This window comes from Rhinolophus sinicus, linkage group LG03 (genome assembly GCF_036562045.2).
Source record: "Rhinolophus sinicus isolate RSC01 linkage group LG03, ASM3656204v1, whole genome shotgun sequence".
Classification (NCBI taxonomy): Eukaryota; Metazoa; Chordata; class Mammalia; order Chiroptera; family Rhinolophidae; genus Rhinolophus; species Rhinolophus sinicus.
The window spans coordinates 169611331-169639067 of NC_133753.1; the positions used below are offsets into that span (position 1 = coordinate 169611331).

General features: G+C 34.3%; 1 protein-coding gene across 1 annotated transcript in view; it reads left to right on the top strand.

The window, feature by feature from the left end:
• HCN1 (hyperpolarization activated cyclic nucleotide gated potassium channel 1) overlaps positions 1 to 27737 on the top strand; it is a 344964-nt gene that overhangs the window by 283048 nt on the left and 34179 nt on the right. Inside the window, exon 6 of the mRNA XM_019736249.2 lies at positions 19384 to 19624. Within this exon, the coding sequence (XP_019591808.2) occupies positions 19384 to 19624 (241 nt within the window). The remainder of the gene's footprint in view (positions 1 to 19383; positions 19625 to 27737) is intronic.

Sequence of the window (27737 nt, forward strand, 5' to 3'; positions counted from 1 at the left end):
TTTTTTCTTTAGGAAACATAATTCAAACCTATTATATTTTTAAAAAAGTAATATATCATTTATTTGATTGTTTTGGTTTATTTTTAACTCCATCTATATACTTTGCTTTATCTCTTTATCTCTTGGATAATTTATATTAAATCTAAATCTCTTTCACTAAGGTGCAGAAGCTCAGGACACTGGAACCAGGTTGAGTTCTCAAGGGCTTGGAGGGATTCAAAGTAGGGACAAGCCATAGCATGGAGACAAAAGTAATCCAAAAGACAGTATCAGGGGTTAAGATGGATCAAAATACAGGACACAATAAAATCCAATACTTATTTTAAAGAAGCAGAGACAAGTAACTATTCTAACATAAAATGACATTGAGGGTATATAGAAAGCTGACAGAAAAAGTGAGCATAAAAATGAACCCTAAGAAGTTACATGTAAGTGGGAAGCATTCCTCTATGCTGAAAATTCTCAATGTAATACAAAATCAAGATATTAAGGAAATTTTCATAATTATGTGTTTTATTAATTACCTTCTCTTCCACACTTTAATTTACTCTGTTCTTCAGTAGAAAATATTCCACTTTTCATTTTTTCCCCTTAAAGCTGTCCAATTTCCTCACTTCCTACAACTATTCTATCATTAACTTACGATCAACTTTTTTCCTTACATTTTCAAATTCTGTAGTTCAGCATCTTTTATCTTAACTTCTGACATGTACTCAGAACCTTTCTCCCTGCCTTTGATCTCAACTCGTTCAAATGTGTCCCATCTCATGGCTACCATATTAATTGGTTATAAAACACAAGTTTGGCAATGTTACTCCTCTTAGAACCTGATCATGAATTCCTATCCCCTGCAAGAAAAATCCCAAGCTTCTTGACACGGCACACGAGACATTCCATGGCCTGCCTCCGTCTTCATTTGTTTGCAGCCATGCTTCATCAACAGAATGGTTGATGTTTCCTTGGTGGGGAATGCTGTTGACTGCCTTTTTGCCTTTCTTCATGCTACTCTCTCTACCTTTAATCTTTTCCACTCGGCTTGCCTTCTACTTTCCATTACACTTCTTGCCAGTCATGACCTTCTTTATAGTTTTCTGACCACTCCGTCTCCATCAGTATGTTTATCATTTGTCAGTTTATTTTTTGTTTCTTTCAAGACTATGACCTGCTTGAGAATAGAGACTGTGTCTTAATATCTTTGCATTTCTAGTGACCAGTTCATAGTAGGAACTCATTAAATATTCACTGAATGAATGGTCTTTAACAGAATTATGAATGAAAAACAGGGTAAGAATCAAGACTACTTAATAAAATTAGAGATCCTAGAAGTGGAAGCATGAAATGCTCAAACACTTAACACCTTAAAAAAGTGAAAACAATGTGTTCCATTTGTTCATCTGCTTTTTAGCCTTTGCTCTACTAGCAACAGAATCACACAAAAGGCTAAATTTAGTGTGATCCTGAGTTAAGACTTTATTAAGAAGGGAAACAGGATGACTAGCATAGGAGTATAAGGAAAGAGATAACAAAGGCATTATTTAAATAAAACTTGAATCTAAAAAAGCCAGACATGTTTTCTGAAGAAAAGTTCAATAATAACAATGGGAAATAGATCTCACTGCCTATTAAACTGGAGTATTATATACCTGTGATGTTTAAGTCATAGTAGTAGATCAAGAGAAATATTTTTAAAGTAGTAAAATACATTATTCTACCTTTCAAAACCTGCTTTCCTCTTAGGAGATAAGTTTATGCAAAGGTGTATTTTGGTCACTGTTGTGTGTCTAGTGTCTAGAAAATGCCTGGCACATAGAAGACATTGAATTATTGATACAATAAATGTCAAATTAGTGAAGCTAGGATACTCCGAAAGGGAAAACAGGATTATTTGATATGTGTTTTTGTGATAAAAGGTAAAAAATATAAGATGTGCATTGTATACACAGACACACACCACATAATTGCTAATCGTATATACAATTTTGAGTCAACAGCCATCTTAAATTGTTAACAAGACTGCAAACTTAAAATGGTTCATTGTTCGGAAGGCTCATTTTTTATGAAAGTGTTTTGCGTAATTTGAGATTCTAATATATACTTAAGAGCAGTGATTTCTGCCAACACAAGTTTGGGTTCTCAGGAATGTGTAAAAGTGAAGGGTAGGTCAAAACTTCAAAAATTTATACGAAAGTTTTTTGTTGCATAAAAATAGAGAAAGAATGTAAAATGAAAAGTTTAGGAACATGAAAATAATTCTATATTCATAATCAGTTAATTCTACATTATGTTTTATCCATTTTATTCCCTATTCTTTCATTTCAATGTGTTTAAATACTTTTACATATGAAAAAATCTTTAGTATGTAAAATGGTGGAAAGAATGTCACTTGTGTCACCTTTGGAAGCGCTCATAAAAAGCTCATGTCATGCATATTCAAATTAATTCAGTTGGTAAATACTTCAAAAGCACTGCTTTATTGAAAGCCTTCTCCTATTTCCATTTCTATGGCGGAAATTAGGTGATTTGTCTTTTTCATACCTTGGAGACTAATTGCTTAAGTGCCCTTAACAAATATCTGGCTCATTTTTTCTTGTTCAAGTCTCAATACAAATGTAACCTCCTCAAAGAGGCCTTCTCTGAGAATTCATCTCAATTAATTCCCTGGCAGTCATTCTCCATCACATCAGTCTTTTTGCTGTGTACATATCACTCTGTTTGTTTTCTTGCAGTCCCTTTATGTTTGTTTGTTCATTGTGCTGTGTGAACTCAGGATTCAAGAAGGCAAGGACTTTGTCTTTCTTGATTTCCACCAACACCCCAACCCCTAGAGAGTACATATTTAATAATTATTTGTTGGATATATAAACAAAGAGAAATTAAATAAGGACCTCATACTTGGCAGATCATCTCAAAGAATCCTTGATTGTTAGAGCTTGGAAAGGGCATTTTGCCGACCAAGCAGTGGTGCTTGTATGGATAAAAAGAATGATGCTGAGAGCTGTAAAGTACTGTGGCCACGGCACTTTCTTTGAATCAATTTAGATTATACTGTGGACAGTGTTGTTTCCAGTATATGACAAGAACTTGCTGGCACCTTTAGGTTCCTCTGTGATTTTGTTTTGATGTATGCACTATAATCCAAAAGGTTATATTTTATATGTGGCTGTTTTTATTTTCTTTTTACCTTTCTCCAGTTTTGTGCATTAGTGATTTATAATAAAATCACCTTGGGGGGTGAGAGATATCTCAATAGAGTACCATTGTAGGAGATATATATGTTCTGTCTAGCCTTTATAATTCCCCAAAATCCATGGAATAGATAGAAAATACTTCTTTTTTTTTTTTTCTTATATTGTTATGCCACGTCTGGCAAGAATATTGTCAGTGGCTCATAAAACAAATATTGCTGGTTTTCCTGTCCAAACCTAAGTGGTGAGCCACTGAGGGATGTAGAAGATTCTGAGTGTCAGATAAATTTGTGTATTATTTTTCCTTGGGCTAGGCCATGTAATGTGCACACCAGCTCCACTGGAATTGTCAGCATTCTGGGAAGTGACCATAAAATCCTCTTTAAAAATTACTTTCATTTCATTGTGAACTAAAACACATCAGACACAAAGTAAAGGAACAACCATAATTTTTCTGAGAAAAATTCTTAAGATGCTTCCCAGAAACTTGGCATTTTAAATTGTAGCTATTATTTGGTGATGCATTTATTATCTAAAATCTGTAATCTTCACTGTCCAGTTGTTCTGTGACTGGGCCTCGTCAGAATTGTGAGTCTGCAGAGCTGGACTTCAGTGACTTCTAGAAATGAGGGCTTGGTGAGGGGTTGGGATCCCAGTTGTTACCTGACCTGGCTCTCCCTGGAGACCCCGCCTTCTTCTCCTCCTTCCATCTATTTATAATATACTGTCATGTAGCCTTGGCTGTTCAGAATTATTCAAAGGTTTATTGTTTTGAATAGTTTAAATCCCTTTTATGATATTCTCAGTGCCATTAATAGTTATATGTATACTTTGAGTTTTTTAACACATCATAACTGAGAACCTGCTACAGAGGGGCTAGGAACATAGCCCTGGTTCCACCTGCCTCGTTTAAATCCAGCTACACAATTCACTATCTGTATCACTTTGGGCTATTTCATAAATTGTATGTATTTCACTTTCCTCATCTGCAAATGTGCTTGATGATGATAATAATTACTTCATAGAATTGTTATAAAGATTAAATCAGCAAAAGATAAAAAATTAGAAAAGTGCCTGGCACAAATTAAGTCCAAGTAAAATTTAATTGTTGGTATTACTATAATTCAGTGACGAACAGGATATAGTCCCAGCCCTCATGGGACTTAGTGAAAGACAGCTTAGTGAAATACAGCTTAATGAAAGACAGAAATTTAAATAAGCAATTATAACTGTGTGTAAGTGCTATGATATGGCCATTCAGAGGGTGTTAGACCACATACAGGAGGGACACCAAGTCCAGCTTTATCATATGGCTCATTTCTTTTGGAATTTATTCAAACAATCTGCTAATAAGCTCTTCCTGCATTTTAACAGCCAGCTTTCTGGAGACAATGTCTTAGCATTAAAACTTGGCATTGAAATGTTAGGATCATGAGACTGATGAATGCGTTAGTGAAAGCAGGCAGTATATTTAAAACTGAAAACTAATTTGAAAATCCAGTGAACTGGACCACTCTGCTTATGAGAACTTGTTGGAATGTGTACAAAGTAAGAAGGCCTATTTTTAACACAAACAGGAGTCTGCTGATTGGGTTAGAGCAAAATGGCAAACTTAACCGTGGAGAAAGGGGTTAATGCCCTTCTGAGCCTGTCTCCAAAGTTCAGAACTGATCTATTTTTAAACAATGGAGTGTGAAGAGCCATGGGCTGAAAATAGGTACAGATCATGTGTCCCAGTAGAATATAGGACGTCAGTATATTTCATTTTCCCAGAACGTGAATCGGGCTGAGAGTGTAACACTGTCCTGACCTTTCATTTGTTGAATAGACTGTTGGGAGACAGCATAGTTTACATGCATATTTCTTTAGTGAAATTCTGAATCATTTTTTTTAAGTACATACTTGTGGATTTTTTAAAATGCCATCTAAAAAAGTGTGTTTAGTTAAGATTAACCAAAATAGGCTAGAATCATAGTATTGTAAAGCTATACAGGGATCTTATGATCAGATATTCATATAACAGTCACTGTAACAAAAGGCTAGAAAAATTAGGTAAGTGGCCTGATCGTGGTCACATGTTCTTTAGTAATGTGTTCTTTGTTTCCAAACAAAGAAACTGGAACTTCTCTGTTTTGACCTAGAGATTTTTTTCCTGCATCCCTAGTTTCTAGAAAACAAATAGACAAATAGCACTTATTGATTTGGCTGTTAGACTGATCAAAGAGTGGTGGGAATGTAAATTGTCAAATGTGGTTTCCAGTCTCAAATTTCTTACACTATATGCTTGTAGAGACAAGATATGAATACATGAAAAAAAAACAAAAACAAAAAACTATGACGAACAAGTTAAACTACATTACTGAAAGCACAAGAAATGTAAGAAGTCACACATGGTTAATTGCCAGAGAATAACAGACACTACATACTAAAATTCAGAATGGATTCAAGACTTAAACATGGGCAAAACTTGCTTGACATAGATCTTGACAATGATTTTTTCGATGCAACACCTAAAGCATAAACAAAAAAATTAAAAATAAGTGGGATTACATCAACCTAAAGAGATTTGCAGAGTAAAAGAAACAAAGTGAAAAGGTAACCTATGGAATGAGGAAATATTTGCAAACCACACACCTGATAATGGGTTAACATCCAAAATATATGAGGAAGTCACATAACCCAATAGCAAGGAAACAAATAGTCTAATTAAAAATGGGGAAAGGACCTGAACAGACTTTTTTTTCCAAAGAAGATATTCAAATGGCCAGTAGGTACCGTGTTTCCCTGAAAATAAGACATAACCAGAAAATAAGCCCTAGCATGATTTTTCAGGAGGTCGTCCCCTGAACATAAGCCCTAATGCATCTTTTGGAGCAAACCTTAATATAAGACCTGGTCTTATTTAGGGGAAAACACGGTACATGGAAAGGTCAAACCTACACTAATTATTAGGGATTGATTTTTATTTTCCTACCATTGCTTCATTATTTCTTTCCTCCCCAGTATTTCTCTTACTGGCATTGTTACTAGCACTTCAAAAATTAATCCTATGCTAGTATTGTATAATTCCACTTGTATGAGGTCCTTGGACTAGGCAAGTTCATAGGGACAGAAAGTAGAATAGAAGTTACCAGGGATTGAGGGGAGGGAGAAAAAGGGAATTACTGTTTAATGGTTAGAGTTGTTGAGGGTGATGAAAAAAGTTTTAGATACAGAGAGTGGTGATGATTGCACAACATTGTGAATATACTTGTGAGTTGTACACTTAAGAATTGTTAAAATTATAAATATTGTTATATATATATATATATATATATATATATATATATATATATATATATTTATATATATTTCATGAAACTTCTCAAAATGAATCTTACAAAATAGCACCCAGACCTGTATCTCTAGTCCTGATCAAGGCCTGTATCTCTAGTCCTGATCACCAGAGCCATTTCTGTGTGCTTGCTGCTCTGCTGTCTGAATGCCAACATGCTTCAGAAAAACAGAATCCTTACAACTAAATATCTGTTTGAATTTGTTTCTCCCTAAAATGACGGGCTCAGAAGTCGTTGAAGTGTGTGGGTTGTGTGCCCCATCTTCTCAGAGAGCAACCCTAAGCAGATGGTATAGACTCCCCTGCCCCCGCTCCCCCTTCAGAGCCCAGGTGCTGCTGTGTCTTGGCAGATACTCAGAAGAGGGCAGCTTCATGCTTCCTGCCACATTACCAGCATAACGCACTCTTTCATGGGCCAGGGCTGCCATAACAAAAATACCACAGATTAAGCGGCTTAAAAGACGGAAATTTTAATTCTCACAGTTCTGGAAGCTGGAAGTTTAAGATCAAGGTGTCAGCAGATTTGGATTCTTCTGAGGCCTTGCTCCTTGGCTTGCAGATGGCCTCCTCCTTTCTCTTTCCTTCCATGGTCTTTTCTGTGTGCCCACACAGCCCTGGTGTCTCTGTGTGTGTCCAACTTTCTTCTTCTTACAAGGATACCAGTCAGATCATCCAGTTTAGGGCCCATCCTAACAGCTTCCTTTTATCTTAATTACTCTTTAAAAATTCTGTCTCCTCCAAATACAGTCACATTCTGAGGTACTGGAAGTTAGAGCTTCAAGTGAATTTGGGGCAGGGGGGGACAGCAACACTTGCCAACACATGCAATGCTCCATTCAAATCTAACCAGAGTGACAGATAAATAAGTGTGTAATGCATCTTAGGATGCCTGCCTGGTTTTAGTGCCTGGCCCGATTTCCACATGTCCTTTGCACATGTACATGGATTGTTATGCATGGATTATTTCCACTGCTGACCGATTACTGATAAAAAGGAATTTATGTGTATTACATTATACAGTTTCAAATATACATTTTTGTTATCATCTCCAAATAACCTTCTCTCAGATTTAAGTCTTTTAGTTCATTCCACTATCTGCTGGTTCTGTTTTAACAATATTTTTTACTTTGGCATACTTCCGGACATCTGTTGGCTGTATTTTCTGTAGTTGATAGTTTACATCAGTCTGTTTTTATCATGTCCATTGACTTACCTCCTGTTCTGCACGTCACTCGTGCACCTTGCTTATAGCTCACAGGCAATTGGTGCCGCCTTCTGCTGAGTTCACACAGATCCTCACTGAGCTCCAGCCTGGGTACCACAGGTGGGGCTGAAATATACTCTCTAACAAACACTTTCATCGTCAAATAGAATTCCTTGGTCTACTTTGTTTTGGTCTTTTCCTACCTCTTTTTGTTTCCTTTATAATCAAATTTAAGTGAACATGAAGAGAATTTTATGTCATCTGCTGTCATCTGTCATGGTACCTAACGGAACAACATATTCCTGTTCCTAGGAAACCAAACCAGTGGCACTATGCTAAGACTAAACTAATTTCAAACTTCATTTGCATTCACACTGTAAGGTTTAAATATGATTGAATGTGTCACAATCAAACTAGATGCATATGAAAACTGTAACTACAGAAAACAGTAAGACTGTTGAATCTCTGCCTCTCAATATTCATCTTCTTCTGATCCAGTCTTTATAAGGAGGCAGATTTCATTTAAGCTATTCAACCATAATTGCATTTGTATGTATATGCAGAGATTTTAGGCTAGTGATCTTTTAATCCATAATTTGAAGAGACTGTTAATCTAGCAATTAGTGATATAGCTGGGTTTCAAAATAGGTAATGGTTAAAAATGCTGAAATTTGCCAATATTTAAGAGGCCATTGCACGCCATTTTTCTTTATCACTATTGGATTTTTCTTAATGTAACTATGATTAACACAAGATGGAATATAGTGTAGCTATTAAAAAGAAAGGCAATAAAGTCTGTGTCTCATAATGGGAAATATTTTATGTTATAAAAGGGGGGGACAAATATTGAATGTATATTATGACTACAACTATATTAAGTAAGAGATTATCTTAAGGGAATACATAAACAAATTACTTTCATTAAGGTGATGAGAATACAGAGGTTTTGTTATTTTATATATTATAAGGAATGTGTATATATTAACTTGGTTTTCAAAGATTTTAAAAAGTATAATTTTCTTGCTAATACAAAAAAATACTTGATTAATCTTCTTTAATAAGATGGAAAACTATAATAAACTAAAATTGAGGTACTCTGTTAATTCATTAATCTTCTCTTTCTATCTCTAACTCCTTTAATTTCCCCAAAATAAATATTAAAGTGGAGTATTTCTTGCCTTTGTAGTTTATTAGATAATTTTTGATATTTGAATTATTTAGTAGGAGTTGCAATAAAAGCCCTCCTTAAAAAAATAAGACATAGGATCACAACTAATGAAATATTAGGTTGGTGCAAAAGTAATTGCATTTTTTGCAATTATTTTTAACCTTTTAAACTGCAATTACTTTTGCACCAACCTAACAGCTTGTCATAAGTCCTCCCTGATAGGACACAGAAATCAAGGGAAATGCTTTGAGTTTAAGAAATTGAAGCAGTACCTAACTTGCTAGCCAATGTTTGGACAAATTAAAACATTTTTAAGCATTAATATCTGCTTCTATGGCTTGACTTTCTTTTACATGCAATCAACCGTCTTGTAATTTAGAAGACAAACAACCAGATCAATATAAACCAGTTGGGAATGCTAAAGGACATTTTTTATTTTTATTGCCACATGTGTTTCCTTTTAAATAAAAGAAATGGGCTATGTATGTAATTTACAATTCACCTTCAAAATTTATTGTATCAATAGGGTAGCTTTATCATAAGAATCCTATATTTTATTCCTGGATTTTGGCCAAAAGGGAATTTTATTGATTATGCCCTAAGACAAGTTTGTCATTTTCTTCCTCTGAAGCTCTGCACCCACCTCAACTTTGGTCTTTAATAACCAGTCTCCAACTCTTTTTTTTCAATCAGACCTAATACCCTCTTTCCAAATTACCTTGGAATTTTTGTTTCTTTGAAATTTTATAGAATATATGGTTCTACCATTTATTTGATTTGATCTTAACAGATATTGTTTTATAATAGTTATAATGCTTGATAATAGCTAACATTGAATGACCTTTATTTGCTCATCACAGTGATCTATGATAGAGTTGCTGGTGTTATCTCCGTTTTACAGATGAGATTTAGATTAGAAGTCTGACTCACTTTCTATGGGCACAGAGCCAGTTGGTTATAGAATCAGGGACTGAACACACACACACACACACACACACACACACACACACACACACGGAGGGAGCTAACCCATGCTTATTTTATTCTTTACAATTATCTTACACTGAATGTAGGCATATATATCTTTCTCCTTCGAATGTAAACTTTCAGGTACTGCTTTATTTTAGGAACCACTGTTTCCACACCACTGCTTATAACTTGGAGTGTGTTATTGAATAGAGAGATTTTGAGTCATACATCCTAAAGATTTATATTCAGATTCTCTGAATTTGGATGGGAGCCTCCTTGTGAACTGCATTTTTAAAAAATAGCATAAATATGGCCACAGGTTTACCCTCTTCCTCTAAACAATAACGGAACAGAATGTCACCCTTGGCAGGTCATTAAAGCCATTGTTTTGTTAATTGATGCTGACCACAGGAGAGCCATGATGAGGGCAAGGTCCCACAGTAATCTGTTATTTCCCAAGAAAGGCCCTACATTCTACCCACAAACGCAAACTTCACCTCTCTCTGGGTTCCTTCTATGCACCATGCTCTGTCTGTATTGGGTTCTTCAGCAGGCATGTCAGGGATGCCTTCTCCTGAGATACTTAGCAACTGCTCAGAACTGATACGGAAGTTTTTATTTTATTCATTTATTGCCTCACAAACTCCATGCAGTGGTCATAGAGGTCATGATTGCCGATGACTTCCTTAGAGCGTTCAGTGAGGTCTCTTAAAATTAATTTTAGTTAGCCATTTCCACATGTTGAGTTACTCTTCATGGGATCTAAATTTGATCTTTTCAGTGGTCAAACTAAAGCACGGTTTACTCATTCTGTTTCATCTCTCTCTCCAAAGTATAAATAATATTGAAAAATTGTACTTTATGTTGGTCTTACTGAATTCTTCATTAAATAACATATTTAACATGAGGGTTTTAAAAAAATCTTGAAATAGATTCTATATTCTAAGTCCCCTTACATATGACATCATGCTTGTTCTGCAGGAGCACTCTCTGTCCAGTAAAAATCGAATGTGAATCACATATGAAATGTTAAATTTTCTAGTAATTACCTTATAAATAAAAAACATGAAATTAAGTTTACGAAATTTTGTTAACAATATGTATTAACATAGGTATTATCATTTCAATGTGCAATCAATATAACAAATATTAATGAGATAGTTTACAGTCTTATTTTTTTGTCATAAGTCTTCAGAATCTGGTGTATTTTTTATAGTTACAGCGCATCTCTATTTGGATGTTAATTTTTCCTCATAAATGCTTACTCAGTATATAAATTTCAAAAAATTTACAATTGAGAAAGTATATCCACCTAAGTTTTTCCAAACATAATTTAACATTTTCTAATAACTGAACTATCAGTTTTTAACCTTAAACTTAAATGGGTAAATTCATTAAATTAAAAAGTCAGTTTCTTTGTCACACTAGCCATAGTTCTAGTTATTAATAACTCCACGTGAGTGGCTACCATGCTGCACAATTTAGCTCAAAGAGCAGAGGGTTTATGTTTAAATATTGGGTTCATTCCTACATGGGATGTGATTTTTGTGAAATGACAACTTCTTTGAGACTCATTTGATTCATCTTACTACTGGGTCATTAATGTAACTCTTTCATTGGATAGTTGTTATAATTAAATGAGAAAACACAAAGCATTCAATAAATGTTCACTACTGTCATCACAAGGGTCATTGTACTACATTTAGACCCTTGGTACTCTCCCTCTTTCTTGTGATGGCACCTTTGAGAATATATTGAAAATGCCATCTGTTTCTCATCAGACACATACACAGTATACATCTGTTTGCATATAACTTCAAGTGGTTCAGCTAAATCACCTAAAGCCCATTAACACTTTCATTAAGTATCTTTAGGTCCATGTTTACAATGCTTATATTTTAATAATTGTTGTATAGACACTTCATTCCTCCGCTTCATCATTTGTGACTATGTTATCGAGTTACTAAGGGAAACAAGTTCATGTTGACCAGAAGGTTTATTTATCAATACCACCCTGAATCATTTAGTTATGCCTAAAGATCTCCTTTGTTTTCTTCCATACTTACTTTTTACACTGATTTCTGGTGCAGAGGAAGTGCTTTTGATTTGCGTGACATATAACTGAATGTTGATAATTGAAGGTAAAATTAATCTAATGTTGTATATAAAAGAAACTTTTTTTGTAGTTTTCAAAATTTTTTTAAGCAAATTAATGTTAAAGCAGCTGTACTTCCATAGCAATTGAATTACATATAATAAACATAAACAAGGTCCTTTTTGCTTATTTTGTTAACCTAGAACCAAGTATTTTTAAAGAATTCCACAACAGAAAATACACTGTCATTTAATAATCTGCCCTGAAAATATGTACATTGCAAATGTGCCATTTAAATTGGTTACAAGGTAAATAAAATGAGAAATACATTTAAGCAAAAAAGCAATAGAGATTAGTCTGAAATGGGTAAAATATTTAAAAACATGTACTAAAAGTAACTATTGTTTTTCATTCTAAAGCATAGACAATTACAAAATATAAGGATGTGGGATAATTCTAGATGCTAAATTTTTATGCCTTTGATCCAGATAGTAGGGAGACCCAATGGTGAGGTGAATGGCAATAACTTGGAAGTCAAATGCAATGGTTAGTTTCTCTAGACATGTTCTAGCATTGTGGTGTGGGCAATGTGTTTCCTCTCTCTAAACTCCACTACCTTCTTTCTTTTGTCTATGTGGGCAGATAAAACTAAATCAAGTTTATTCTTTGGTTGTTTTCCCCCAAGAATAAATGAGATATGATATATAAAGTACCTGCTTAACATGGGTGCTTAATAAATTTTGTCCTCCCGTATCTCATTCTTGTAGTGAAATTAAATTATGTTCCTATAGGGGCCATGCAGGGAGAAGCAGAGACATCACTGAAGAAACAAATGACCAGAAACATTTTTTAAAAGGAGAGAAGTAAAGGGCACACATTGATACTGTCCCCAGTGACACAAGACACACACCCCACAAACAACAACAAATACTGCTCTCCTCTCTCTCTCTCTCTCTCTCTCTCTCTCTCTCTCTCTCTCTCTCTCTCTCTCTCTCTCTTTTTCTCCCTCCCTCCCTCACTCTCAAATTCTATTTTTTAAGAAGCCAGTCAGACAGCCTAATTGTGTGAAGTAGAAAGGTAATAAAACAGATGAGGTTTGAAAAATTGTGGCAAACTGGATCATGCATGTTACATATAAAAACATTCAGATTCAGACTTCTAAAAATATTTTCTCTGGGGGAAATAAAAATAGACAAGTGTATAGCCATCAGATTGCCAACTCATAATCAACAAATGTCCATGTCAGGATCTCAAAACGTGTGAATTTCAAAAGAATAAATTTGTGGTTAATATCAAAATCTTCAGGGTTTGTGGTGATTCTAGATAATGTGCAAAGGTAAGATGGCTTCTTAGAATCCATCAAAACCCAAAATTAGGTAGCTGAGCTGCCTAAGAAATCATAGTTCTTCCTCTTGCAAATGTGTGATTTGTGGTAGATAACTCAGTATCTTCTTTATAATAGGGTAGTAATAATACATATGACATAGTATTTTTATGAGGTTAAAATAAATTAATACTTGTAAGACATTTAAAGCAATACCTGGAACACAGCAAATACTCAGTAAGTATTGTCCCTTGTTTTTATTATGTTCATTCTTAAAACAGTCCCTGTCTTAAAGAAATTTTAACACTCCCAATTACTCTGTTTTGATTTTAACAAGTCCAGACTATTAAACTGAGGGGAAGGGAATAGGGCAACATGAGCAGCAACAGTTTGTTTTTTTTTGTTTGTTTGTTTGTTTGTTTTTTATTCTAGGTGATGAAGTGTCACTTGTATTTTACTATATGTATTTATTTGTTCCTAATGTTAATATGGAAGTCTGCATGTCTGTGCGCCATCAGAATGTCTGTCTGATGTAATTCTCAGAAGGAAGCTCTTGTCTGCACCATCCAAAAATACAGGGTGTGTTGGGTGTAGGAATTTAGCAAAAGAACAGCCTCTCTGTTTTGTCAGTATTACTCAACAATTCATTACTGTAATAGTGACAATTATATTCATAGCTACCATGATTAAAACTTTTTAGAACGATACCTCATAGAATAAAATAATGTAGAATGGAGGAAAACTAAATTTTCACACTATGGAACTTTCCACAATTATCTTAAGTTATCAATAAGGACTTGAAGTGCTAGAGGAGCCTTAAAATATTGCTGTTCTTTTTTATTATAACCAAATAATATTGCTTAAACTTTCCCAGTGTCTCAGAGTATGTATAATTCCAAAGCAAAGATATATGTTAACATCTATTCTTCCTGAAGCAATCTAAATATATCAAATCTCATTTTTCCTGATTGTCATAAAGTTAAACAAACAAGGAAACAAATTACCAACAAAACAATAACAGTAAAACATACCAGTGAGAATGAAAAGACAAGCCACAGATGGGGAGAAGATATTTGCAATGCATATTCCAACAAAGAACTCACATCAGGGTTATAAAAAGAAAAACAGAACAATCCAGGGAAAACTTTTGACTAGGCACTTCACTGAATAGGATATTTATCTGTCCAATAAGCCTATGAAAATCATCATAACAGCATTCATCATTGGGGAAATGTAAAATTAAACCACAATGATTAGTAAAAACAAACAACAACCGAGTAATATCTCTATATGCATACTAATGGCTAAATTTAAAAGAGTGATGATCTCTGACACAGCCAACGATATAGGACAACCGCGACTTTACATACTGCTGCTACCATGTTTCCCTGAAAATAAGAGTTCGCTGGACCATCAGCTGTAATGCATCTTTTGGAGCAAAAATTAATATAATATCCGGTATTATATTATATTATATTATATTATATTATATATATTATATTATTGACCCAGTCTTATATTAAAGTAAGACTGGGTCTATAATATAATATTATTTATATATATATATATATATATATATATATAGCAATTATTTTAGAAAACTTTTGGCAGTGTCTACTAGTAAAGTAAATATATGCTTACCGGATTACCCAGCAATTCCAACATGAGGTAAATATTCAAGAGAAATTAGTGCATAAGGCACTTTAAAAATGGTCATAAGTTTAGTACTTCTGGTTTCTTACAAGCAATTTATTGTTTCAGGTCTTATGTTTAGGTCTTTGATCCATTTTGAGTTACTTTTGGTACATGGTGACAGATGGCAGCCTAGTTTCATTCTTTTGTATGTGGCTTTCCAATTTTCCCAGCACCATTTATTAGACAGGCTTTCTTTTCTCCATTGTATGTTTTTGGCTCCTTTGTCGAAAGTCATCTGCCCATGTACATGTGGGTTTGTTTCTGGGTTCTCAGTTCTATTCCATTGGTCTGTGTGTCTGTTTTTCTACCAATATCATGCTCTTTTGATTATTGTCACTTTGTAGTATAAATTGAAGTCAGGGAGTATGATGCTTCCAGCCTTCCCCCTCCCCCACCCCAGGATCGCTTTAGCTATTAGTGGTCTTTTGCGATTCCATACAAATCTGATGAGTTTTTTCTTCTATTTCTTTCAAAATGCTGTTGGGATTTTGATGGAGATTGCATTAAATCTGTATATTGCTTTGGGTAATGTGGCTATTTTAATTATATTGATTATTTCAATCCATGAACATGGAATATCTTTCCATTTCTTTGTGTCTTCTTCAATTTCTTTTAAGAATATCTTATAGTTTTCAGTAGTGTATAAGTCCATCCCTTGTTAAGTTTATTCCTAGGTAATTTTTTTGTTATTGCAATTGCAAAAGGATTTCTTTTTCATTTCTTTTTCTGATATTTCAGTTTTAGTATATAAGAATGCAATGGATTTTTATACACTGATTTTATATCCTGCAATTTTATTTGTTTGTTATTTTTAATAGTATCTGGGTTGAGTCTTTAGGGTTTTCTATATAAAGAATGATGTCATCTGCAGTAGATCTTGAGTTCAGAGAGGATTTTAAGAATTTGACCTCAAAAGCAAGGGAAATAAAAGTGAAAATAAATGAATGGGACAATATCAAACTAAAAAGCTTCTGCACAGCAAAAGAAACCATTAACAAAACAAAGAGGCAACCAACCAAATGAGAGAAGATATTTGCAAACAACACCTCTGATAAGGGCTAATATACAAAATAAAGAACTCATACAACTTAAGAAGAACAACAGCAACAAAAATCCAATTGAAAAATGAGCAAAGGATCTTAACAGACATTTCTCTCAGAAGACATGCAACGGCCAACAGATGTATGAAAACATGCTCAACTTCACTAGCTCTTAGGGAAATGCAAATCAAAACCACAATGAGATATCATCTCACACCTATTAAAATGGTATGGAGGTTCCTCAAAAAATTAAGAACAGAATTACCATGTGACCCAGAAATCCTTCTGCTGGATAGCTACCAAAAAAATCTGAAAATATTTACCCATAAAGATATGTGTACCCGATGTTCACTGCAGCATTATTCATGGTGGCCAAGACATGGAAACAACTGAAGTGTCCTTTGATAGATGATTAGATAAAGAAGATGTGGTATGCATATACAATGGAGTATTGTTCAGCCATAAGAAAATATGAAATACTGCCATTTGCCACAACATGGATGGATTTTGAGATTATCATGCTAAGTGATATAAGTCAGACAAAGTCGAGAACCATATGAGTTCACTCATGTGGAATATAAAACTGAAAGCAACAAATGAACAAGACAAACAAAAACACATAGATACAGAAACAATTTAGTGGCTACCAGAGGGTAAGGGGAGGAAAGGAGGATGGTAGAAGAGGGTAAAGGGGTCAAATATATGGTGTGGAAGGAGAACTGACTCAGACTCTGGGTGGTGAACACATAATGTAATATATATATATATATATATATATATATGATGTATTGTAGAATTATACACTTGAAACCTCTATAGTTTTGCTAACCAATGTCATCCCAATAAATTTAATTAAATTTTTTAAAAAAAGAATGTTCATAACAGGTTTATTTTATTAGCCTAAAACTAGAAATAGCCCAAATGTCATGAAGAGTACACTGGATAAATAAATTCTGTCATAGTCATAAAATGAAATACAGCCTGACATATAAAAAGGACAGAACACTTTTAGATGCAAAGAAGTTACCATCTCATTACATTTTTACCAATCAAATATTTCTTAGAATTCACAGTTTCTATCACATGATATTTACGTGGAAGTAAAAGTTCTACAGAGAGAGAAAAAAATGAATGGATTCCTTCAAGCAATAACAATTATATGAAATTATCCCAGCAATGTTATAATCAAGGCAGTCCCCACAGGTAACCCTGAATATGCAGTGCATCACAGAAAAAGGAGTTATTCATATTAACTAATGCCTGTTTAGTTGTTTATAAAATATACTTTCAAATATTTTCCAAAATAAAAGGCGAGAATGCAATGAAGAGAAAAATCTGTATAGTTCAAATCAAAGAACATGGATAAAAGGAGTCTCTTTATTATTTTTGTTTGAAAACTCTTTATTTTCTCTGCAATCTGACTTATTTTCAGTTTCCTACACAGTATTCTTCTGTCATTTTACAAGTCAGATCATTAATTTTTAAACAATCCACCCACTCATTTTAATGGCATATCTTTGTCTTCTTGTAACTCCATTCCATCTTTTATCTTCATGTGGGTTTTGTAGAGAAGCATTTTGCATAGTAAAAAGCACATTTTTAATACACATAACGCTTATTTCCCAAGCTACTTGTTTGAGAAAACATTCTAAGAGTTTTAAGTAACCACTCCCAACAGGAACAAATCTAAGCTTTGTGAGCACTTTTACTCACTGATGCAACTCCAGCTTCCTTTTTTCCTTTTTGTCATCTTCCTTTCTGCTATTCTCCCTTTTTCCTTTCTTCCATCTAGCCATACATGCATACATGTTTATTGAGCACTTACTATGTGCCAAACCTCATTGTAGTCCTCTACTCCCACCACAGCTCTTTAGAACCTGTTAGAATTGACCACAGATCTCCTAGACACAGCCACCCATGGAGTCAACTGTGTTTTACGTGGGCTTGGATGGTGCTGCACCAAGTACCACATATCATGTCTTTTGTTGTTTGTGTTGCTATATTCATTTTCTGGTTCTCGCTGCTGATTTTTAAATATTTTACAATCTTCCATGAACCTCCATTATTAGAGATACTTCTCTGTTCTGCTGAATGCACAAGATATTCCTGAAGATGAAATTCCTTCTATTCCCTGGTGGACCCAAAATTTTATGTCCTCGGTATCAGCTGGAATTTTCTTTCCTTTTTTTAATTTTTTTACCTATCCCAGGATAATATCAGATCATTTTATGAAGCAGGGCTAGGGAAACCATCTTTCCCAGGCTTGGAATCCAGAGGTTTGTATAATTTATTTCCCCAAAATCAGGGAATTCAGAACTCAGGCTCTGTTGATACCTCCATTTCTTTTTGCCCTCTTCCACCTCTTATCAGAAGTTACTTCAAATTCAGGCTCCACTGTTTTCTTTGAAGGCTCATTGGAAAAGAAATTTCTGAGAAATGGCATGTGGTAAAATTGAGATTCCCATTGTTTATTTTGTTACATACTTGCAGTATTAAAAATGGTTGGCCCCATATCCCTATTTTGGTCCTGAGAGATGTCAAATCTGGAATATAATCCACAGAATGAAATTAAACATTTAAATCTTCTAATATAAAATTGGCCCACCCAGAAATAAAACAAACAAACAAATCAGGAAAAGGAAAAGTACAATGAGACCTCTCTCCAATCCAAGACTTCCAATGGAAACATGAGAAACTTTGGATAGAGTGATTTTCTGATCTAGCCTAGAAACAGACCAAATTCATAATTACAGATTAGAGTTATAGGTTCTTTTAGGTAATCTTTCTCTGTACTTTCCGTTGTCCTCACTCCAGTGTGAAGAATGTTAAGAGAAAACATCAAAATGCTGTTGTCTGGCAGTCAGGCCTTTGTTTCAGAATTCCTTTCAGTAGGTGTAAGATTGTTCGACACAAGGGATCACAGACGGCAGTGATAATGTAGCTAATAGGAAATGATGCAGCTTCCTTTCTTTATTAAAAAAAAAGACTAAAATTCTTTCACGTTTTAGAATTTCTAATTTCTTATGAAAAATAATACATGCAAAGTTATAAAACTTGAGACTTGTATATATTTATTTAATATGTTTCAAATGTTTACTACATGCCAGTCCTAACTAGGAGCTGAGAATACAAAATTTCAACTAAAAATTAAAATAATCCTTAGTTTTGAAGCGATATGTAGATTATTAGAATTTGTGTATTTTTGGTTCTGAATTTAAATTGTGATTATATATATATATATATATATATATATATATATATGTATGTATATATATATATATATAAATATATATATAGTTTTCATTTCAGCACGTTTCTCTTCCTGATATGATGAATATCCTAATATTTGTTTACTCTTGCCATCTTTAGGAGATAGTCAACTTCAACTGTCGGAAACTAGTGGCCACAATGCCTCTTTTTGCTAACGCGGACCCTAATTTTGTGACTGCCATGCTGAGCAAGTTGAGATTCGAGGTGTTTCAGCCTGGAGATTATATCATACGAGAAGGAGCCGTGGGTAAAAAAATGTATTTCATTCAACATGGTGTTGCTGGTGTCATCACAAAATCCAGTAAAGAAATGAAGCTGACAGATGGCTCTTACTTTGGAGGTTAGTAAAAAAAGAAAAAAGAAAAAAAACTGATGTGAAATTAAGTTGCTCATGATACGTGTCTTTGGTACAATTTTGGAGATGCCAGAATGTCAAATTGTTTGTTTGGAAGATAGATTTGTATTTGAATTCTGATGAAAGTGTTTATAATAGCATGTTTTCACATATCAGGGCTTGTCAAGCTTAATATTTATTCCTCGACACAAAAAACTGAAATATTTTCTTTAGAAAAAGGCAAGAAGTCTGCCTTCAAATATCTACAGGTTTATCCTGTAGGAGGAAATTCAAGTGATTCTTTGCCTTCTATTCCGTGAGGTACTCAATGAATGCTCCTTATAAAGTTGTCCTTATTTACTGTGTATTCATCCTTCACAGACTTTACAATATGCCAACTCTTTAGAAGGCTTCTCCATCAGAATCAATGTCTCCCAACTCTGTATCTCCATAGAACTTCCCACAGCTTTCCAGAGTCCTGGTCTCCATCTATCTCACATTGCAATGAATAGTGTAGTTATCAGTCTTCCTTTTGATATTAGATGGCAGGTAAGATGTGCATTGGATTCACCAGAGAAGCTGTTTAAAGTCAACCATGCTCAGACCCCAACCACCAGAGATTCTGATTCAGGAAATCCAGACTGCAGACATATTTTTATATATGCTATTTGTTCAGACTGCAGACATATGTTTATATATGTTGTTTGTTCATTAGAGAATAATCAACCGGTATATCTGGTCTTCTAAAAATCAGTAGTGATAAGAAGAAAGTATTCACATCAAATTAACAAGAGTTAAGAACCAGACAATGAATTCCATTTTTATTATTATAATACGATTCTAATATTATTAGTATTAGTATTAGTTTATCACAAGTTGTAATCCATTGACTTGACCCCAACTCTTATTAATTTGATGTAAATACTTTCTTTTTATCACTACTGATTTTTAAAGGACCAAATGACCTCACTTATATGTGGAATCTGAAAATCAAAATAAATGAACAAACAAAACAAAGACAGATTCATAGATCCAGAGAACAAACTGATGTTTGCCAGATGGGGTGGGAGGGGGAGGGAGCTGGGTACGAAAGGCGAAGGTATTAAAATGTACAAATTGGGAATTACAAAATAGTCACAGGGATGTAAAGTACAGCACAGGGAACTCAGCCAATAATATTGTAATAGCTATGTATGTGCCAGGTGGGCGTTAGGCTTATTGGGGGGATCACTTCATAAGCTATATAAATGTCTCACCACTATGCTGTTCATGTGAGATTAATAGAATATTGAATGTCAACTAGAATATTAATAGAATATTGAACAATACAAAATTTCTATTTAAAAAGCTTCTATGTAAAAGTAAAAAATATAGTAATAATAATCTGAGTTTAAGAAGTTTTCTTCATTAACAGCTAAAAAATACTTATTAGGAAAGGTTTATAATTTCATTAAATGTTTTTGTAGAATTTATCAAAATAACCATAAGTTTCTTATTCATTAATCTATCGCAGTGAGTAAAACATATCAACTCAAAATAATTAGTTTTGACTTTCCACTCACCCATTAAGGATAATTTTGAAACTCCCAGCTTTCCCTTTTGTCCCTCTCTTACTTACTCTGATTCTCTATTGCCTCATCAACCCCTTAGCCTTTTGTGAAGATTGTGCTAAGTAAAAAGGAGATTAGGGAAAACTAAGAATCTAAAAGGGCCTGCTTCAGAAAGCACAGAGTATTAATGTTTGAAGAAGAGAGAACAATTGAAAGCTGTGAAGTAAGAAATGAAAATATACAAGCCTGGTTTGCAGTTAGGTGGTTTGGGGTAAAACATTTTTAAGGCAATTAATAGGGGTGTGATAAATATGTAGAAGAAAAATTTAGAAATTTCTGAAAGCTTCATTATGCATTAAGAATGTATTTCTATATTTGACATACGTTTTGTGACTTCAAAAGACCTTTTAATTACTATACAGTTGTATTTGCTAATACAAGGAAGGTTTTCTACAAAGACTGGAACATTTGCCTCCCTGGATTTATGTAGGTCAAACTATTAGTAAAGTCAGTTACATTAGTGAATGTTCTTATGTCTATTAGATCATTTGGGGGATAAAAATCTATGTCCTAATGTATTATTTCCTTAACACATTGTAGCATTCTCTGTCTATAAGTGAGGTTAGTCTGTAATTTTGTTGTTTATTTTTGTGGTCCCCTAGATGACTTTGGATATCAAGTTTTCCTCACTTCTTAGAAAGAGTAAGAAAAACTTTTTTAAAAATATACTATTTTCTATTTCAAGGAAGTTTAAACAATCTATTTTTTACACATACAGTTGATAGTTATTCAATTTAAACACCAAAGAAGATAATGAAAGGCAGTTAGAATCTAGTAATAATACATTGTACTTATTTAGCATGTTAGGGTTTACAGTTCATAATTCTTTAAGTATCTAATATGAAAATTTGAAGTTCATAGAGCAGACCTTTGTATTATACTAATTTAATGTTTGCAAAAGCTGAATGTGGCAAGTTCACAGTGCTATTGAGCAGAAGGGCCAAGAATCAGCCCAGGATGCTCTTTCAACTCATCCAACATGTCTGAATTAAATAAACATAATTAGTGCACTGAACACACTCCAAAATAGTGAGAGAAGGAGACTTCTTCAAGGAAAGATCAAATTCAGAGTTTTGTTTCCTGTACCTAACTTGATTTATTTCTACAATAATACAGGACTATGTTTCTAGGTCAGTATTGTTTTGTTTTCTAACACAGAGAGGGGTTTGGGTTTTTCCCCCCTTTTTTGTGTGGATGTGATTGGTCAGTGGGGGGGGGGGGGGCAGTGTGTTAGATCAGCTCCTGGCCATGGCGTTCAGTGATCTCACCAAAGTTCCCCTGTAAGGTTCCAGGAGACAGAATGCAAGAAAGACATGAGTAAGTGCCTGCTATGTACCTGGCACGTGCATAAGGCCCTGGGGATGCAGCATGGAGCAAAACAGACAACAATTCCCAGGTCGTGGAGGTTATATTTTTACTAGGTATTTACATTTTAGAAAGAAGGATTTCATTTTTTAAAAAAACCTAGAAATTACTGAAATATTAAGCCATAGTATCGGATGGTGATAAATGCTTCCGGGAAAATGGACGCAGGGAGGAAGGATAAGGAATGCCTGCTTGTCCACATGGCCATATGGAGGTTAGAGGCCCTGTCGGCACATGGGATTACCGAGGCGTCCTGGCTTCCTTCTGAGTGACAGGGCGTGGGGACAAGGTGTCCAATGAGATTGGTCCTCCTGGCTCAGGTGGCCCGTGATGCGATGAGTTTTGGGTGCTAACGGAGTGAGAGTCTTGCTTGAAGGAAAGGAGTTCCTTCACTCCTCTTTAACTCTTCCTATGAAGAAAATTATAATTCTCCTTTTACATATGAGGAAAATGAGCCTCAGAGAAGTTAAACAACCTGGCCAAGGGCGTGTAGCTAATAAAAAGAGACAAAGCCAGATTTCAAACTCAGCTATGACTTTGAACCGAAAGCCTGTGTTTTGTCCAGTGTCCTCCCCTGCTTCCTAGGAGACAGCGTGATGATCCTCTAGTATGTCAGTTAAAGATTAGCTGAGCCTTAGCTTCTCTTCAAAGCCATCCACGGCCCTTATAAGGCATCATTTGTTAAACTGTTTTGTAATCTAGTCATATGATCTGCCTGGCCCTCCTATTAAAATAATCATAGTACCAATATATTTTCCACTAAGATAAATGCCGTTAACATACCTCATTAAAATCGTAAGTAATGTATTTTTGTATTCAATAGTTCATAATTTTAAAGAATAGCTTCTGTTTTTCTAATATAACACGTTTCATTGTTGTTACTATCTCTGTCCAGTCACCTCTTAGCAGTTGTTTTTCTTTCCACAACAAACGGTTCTAATGAATTCAGTCTCTTAACTTTCCTTCTTTCAAAATGATTGTCCCACGAGTTCTTCTTAAGGTATAGTAATACAAAATAAACTTACCAGAAGAAAACTGTTTCCCATGATTGTTGCCATGATAAAGCATTTGCTATTAAATGCTGCTTAATCAGGCCCAACATTTTGCCAGCCTCTGTGAGACTGCCAGGTACTTTACAGGACTAATTTGCATATTTAAGGAGTTTTATGCCCGAAATTCATTTGGCCAGAAAACGATCATCTGGCATTTTAAAATTTAGAGACACAGATTTGAAAAACTACACAGACAACCCCTTTCATGGTGACTATTCATTATTTGTAACAGACTGAGTCATCTGCCAATCTGTGGCTTACAGTTCACCGCACCTGTAATACAGTGTACATTTCTAAAAATTGACACTGATTTCCTAGGTGAGAGGAATCTGATGATGGTAAATGCACAACTTGATTGGATCAATGCTCCCATTATATTTATAAAGAAGAGGAGGCAGCAGCAGAGAAAAACAATTAGTCTTCTTAGAGATTTTTTTTTTATCATTTTCTTTTGCTTCCTCATTTGTACCTTAGGACAGGTTAATGAAATATTTAGTTCAATACTGTTAAGGCAACTCTATTGGATCTTTTTGCAGGTCTTAGACCACCTACAAGTACTAGATAATGTAGAACCACAGGGTGAAGCTTTGCTAAATTATTGGGTGTTTGAACTGTTAATCCCTATCTATATCCTCACCTTACAGCTCAGTGATTCTATAAAATCATGTATAAATGCATCAATGTATAACAAAGTATTAAACCCAAATGTCTGAAACACAGAAATCAAGATGAATATTAAGAAGATTTTATTTTGAAGTCGTATTCGTAATGTCTTGTGTCTTTAATAAAATAGAAAAGGAAGAAGAGGTATAAAAAAAAAGGAGAAAATAAAAAAGTCCTTGTTACAGTTCTGTGTCTTCTTGTATTCCTGTGGTTGTCACAGGGGGACCAGCTTTGGGGCTTTTTATAATTTGAGAGGCCACGCCATATCTTGAACCTACTAAAATAAAATCCCTGTAAGGCAAATGTACTTTTTAATCTTCACGTGTAATTCTAATTCATGCACTTAATTAAAAAAAGTGCCTCTACCTAGTTATTAAATTTTAGTATCTATCAAAACCCAGGAAAAATGATTTGAGTGAAAAGTATGGGGTTCTATTGCCAGCTGAAACAAATCGAGCAGGTTATGATTCACTTTAGAATTTAAATTGTTTTGAATACTTTTAAAAATGTTCGTTCTTCTTTTGAAAACATAAATTGCTAAATTTTGATTATCATACTCTTCAGTATTTACATTTTACTTGCGTCATTCAAATGCTAACTTTTGTAATGATAAACTTTGTATATGTTATTAAAGTAATTTATGATAAAAAAAAGAACAGGTGGAAGATTTTTTTTTTTTTTTTTCATTTTGTATACAGAGCTCGCGGTGGAAAGAAGCAGGGCTTTTATTGAGCATAACTGGAGGGAAAACTTTGTAAGCAGTATATACGTTACCAATAAGGATAGTCTAAGAGAAAACCATCTCCCAGATTGATGTTTTCTTTAGGCTCCTTAAGGTAAATCTGCATTAGTGATTTGAGAGTAAATAACAGGCCCCTTAGTTTGAAGATCCAAATTCCCCATTTATGCCTGTATCCCTGGACTCCCAGAAAAGGCGGCTCCAGCACTATTCTCCTTGTGCTTTTATCTGTGCTGCAGCTATTCCTCTTTCAAGAAGGTTCATCTGAATTGTGTGTCCCTCGCCCCTTTATGTGAGGAAGAATAATATACAAATCCTTTAACAAAAACCTTTAAAACCTTAAACCATCTGGCTATTTCCCTAATCTCAATTTACATATTTCCCTTCAGACACCCTTAGAGCAACCCCCCCAAAATTATTAGTTCTTACTTAAGCAAGCAAAGTTTATCTTTGCAAACATTGATCGCTTTGGTTAAAAGAAAAAATTCCACTCTCCAGGTGGATATTTTGCTTCTCATATATTTTGAGACATCACCCAATTGTTTTTAATCTCCCCCAGGCAGATGAATTTTTCTTTCTGTTTTCATAGCACTTTAACCTTAACCTATTATTCAACTGTTTTCATTATTATTTTATATGTCAATCTTTCATATTAGATTATGAATTTTCTGAGCTTGGATGCTGTGCCTTGTTCCAGTTTAAACTTGCAGCACCAAAGCTCAATGCTTGAACTATCACAGACACTCAGTAAGAACTTGTACAGGAGTGGATGGATGGATGGATGGATGGATGGATGGATGGATATATTTTTCCTATCTCTACTCTTTGTCTCTCTCTTCTTCTGTGTTCTCTCCACCCCTAAAATACGAAAAGCAGTCAAGCATCCTGTTCACATTGGTATTATGCTGTGTTAAACTCACTGTCTTTATCTCAAGATAGGAAGTCAATGCAAATAAAAATGATAAATTACAAACTAAACTAAGTGAAACAAGGCATTACCTATTTCTGAGAAATTCAGTGTTAATATTCATATTATTTTCTATCTAATTTTAATTAATCTCACTAGTAGTGATTCAGTAATAGGTTTTAGAATTTAAAACAATAGAATCTAGAGCAATGCTGTCTAATACAACTTTTGATGGGGTGGAAATGTTCTCTACTCAACACTGTTCAATAAGGTAGCTAGCCATATGCAGCTATTGAGGTTAGTGTGAATGAGGAATTAAACATTCACTCTTATTCTGCTGTAATTAATTTAAATTATATATAAATAGCCACAGGTGGCTAGTGCCTCCCATATTGGATAAAATAGTTTTAGACTGCTAGACGAGGGTGAATGCGGTTTATGAGGCACCTGTGTCCAGAATCATATAAAGGGGTATTACTCTCCTCTATTTTTTCTGGAAATTTTCCAGTCTTCCAAAAAACCTTTATTTCATGCTAATTCCCAAACATCCCTAAAATTAATTTACCTCATAAATGAAGCAAATGATATTTCTTTCCTTCTTACCTTTCTGCCTTCATTTCTTTCATTTCTTCCTTTTTTTTTTTTTTGTCATCAAATAGATATTGAAAATTTCCAATGTTCTAGGCAGAATTCTGAGGATTTGTCATACAATAACGAATAAGATATGACTCTAGCATTCATGGATATGATACGCTATTGGGGAGACATTCAGTAAATTAAAAAATAATGCATGAAATGATTTCAAGTAGTAGTAGATGCCATATACATATATATAAAGCAGAATAATGAAAGAACAGTTCGGCAGCGACCTTAATAAAAACAGACAGCCATATAAATATCTGAGGGAACAGCATAGGGAATGGCAGGGAATGGCAAGAGCCAAGTTTCTGAAGTGGGAACAAACGTGGTGGGTTCTAGGAACAAAAGAATGCCAGTATTGAGAGAGCAAAGAGAGATGTTGAAAGAGTTATAGGAGCTGAGCTCAAAGGGGTGTCCAGAGAAAGGACTGGTGGACATACATAGAATATGATGTGTCTATTGGTCGTCTTAGTGATATATTAATACCAAGAACTCTAACTTAGTTCATGTGGGAAGGTGGTGAACAGTGACAAAGAAGTGGAGTTAATGAACTGGAAGACTTGATGGGGTGAAAAAAAAAAACAAATGTTGAAGTTAGAGCAGTAGGATAAATTGAGCTGCAAAAACCAGAAGTGGTGATCTGAATGGAGTTGGTTAAGCTGTTGGTAATAACAGCTTGGATATGACCATTGAAATCATGGCTAAATAGGAATTTTAAAATAAAAGATTGTTAATAGTAAGCTAATCAAAGAATATTGAGGCCAATGTGTTGGATGAATCATTCCAAGCATTCAAATGGATGCAAAGATGATTTGCCTTAAATGTTATGACTAGAAGGGTCAATACTTCAATATATGCCTACTTAAACTAAGCTAAGGCTGTGCTTTTAAGTATTTTCTTCTTTTATATATGATTTATACTCTTTCTTATTTTCTCAGCATATCTAATTTTTCTTTGTGATTTAATTGCAACATTTATATAAAAGACGCACAGAAACTACAGGACTGAAATATTCCTATTATACTGAAAACTTATAGAAGATCATTTTATGTTTTTATTTCACTTCATCCTTAGCACGTTCCCTGGTACATCTTTTTTTTTTTCCTTTTTTTTTTTTTTTGCCTAGAAACAACAGAAATTTACT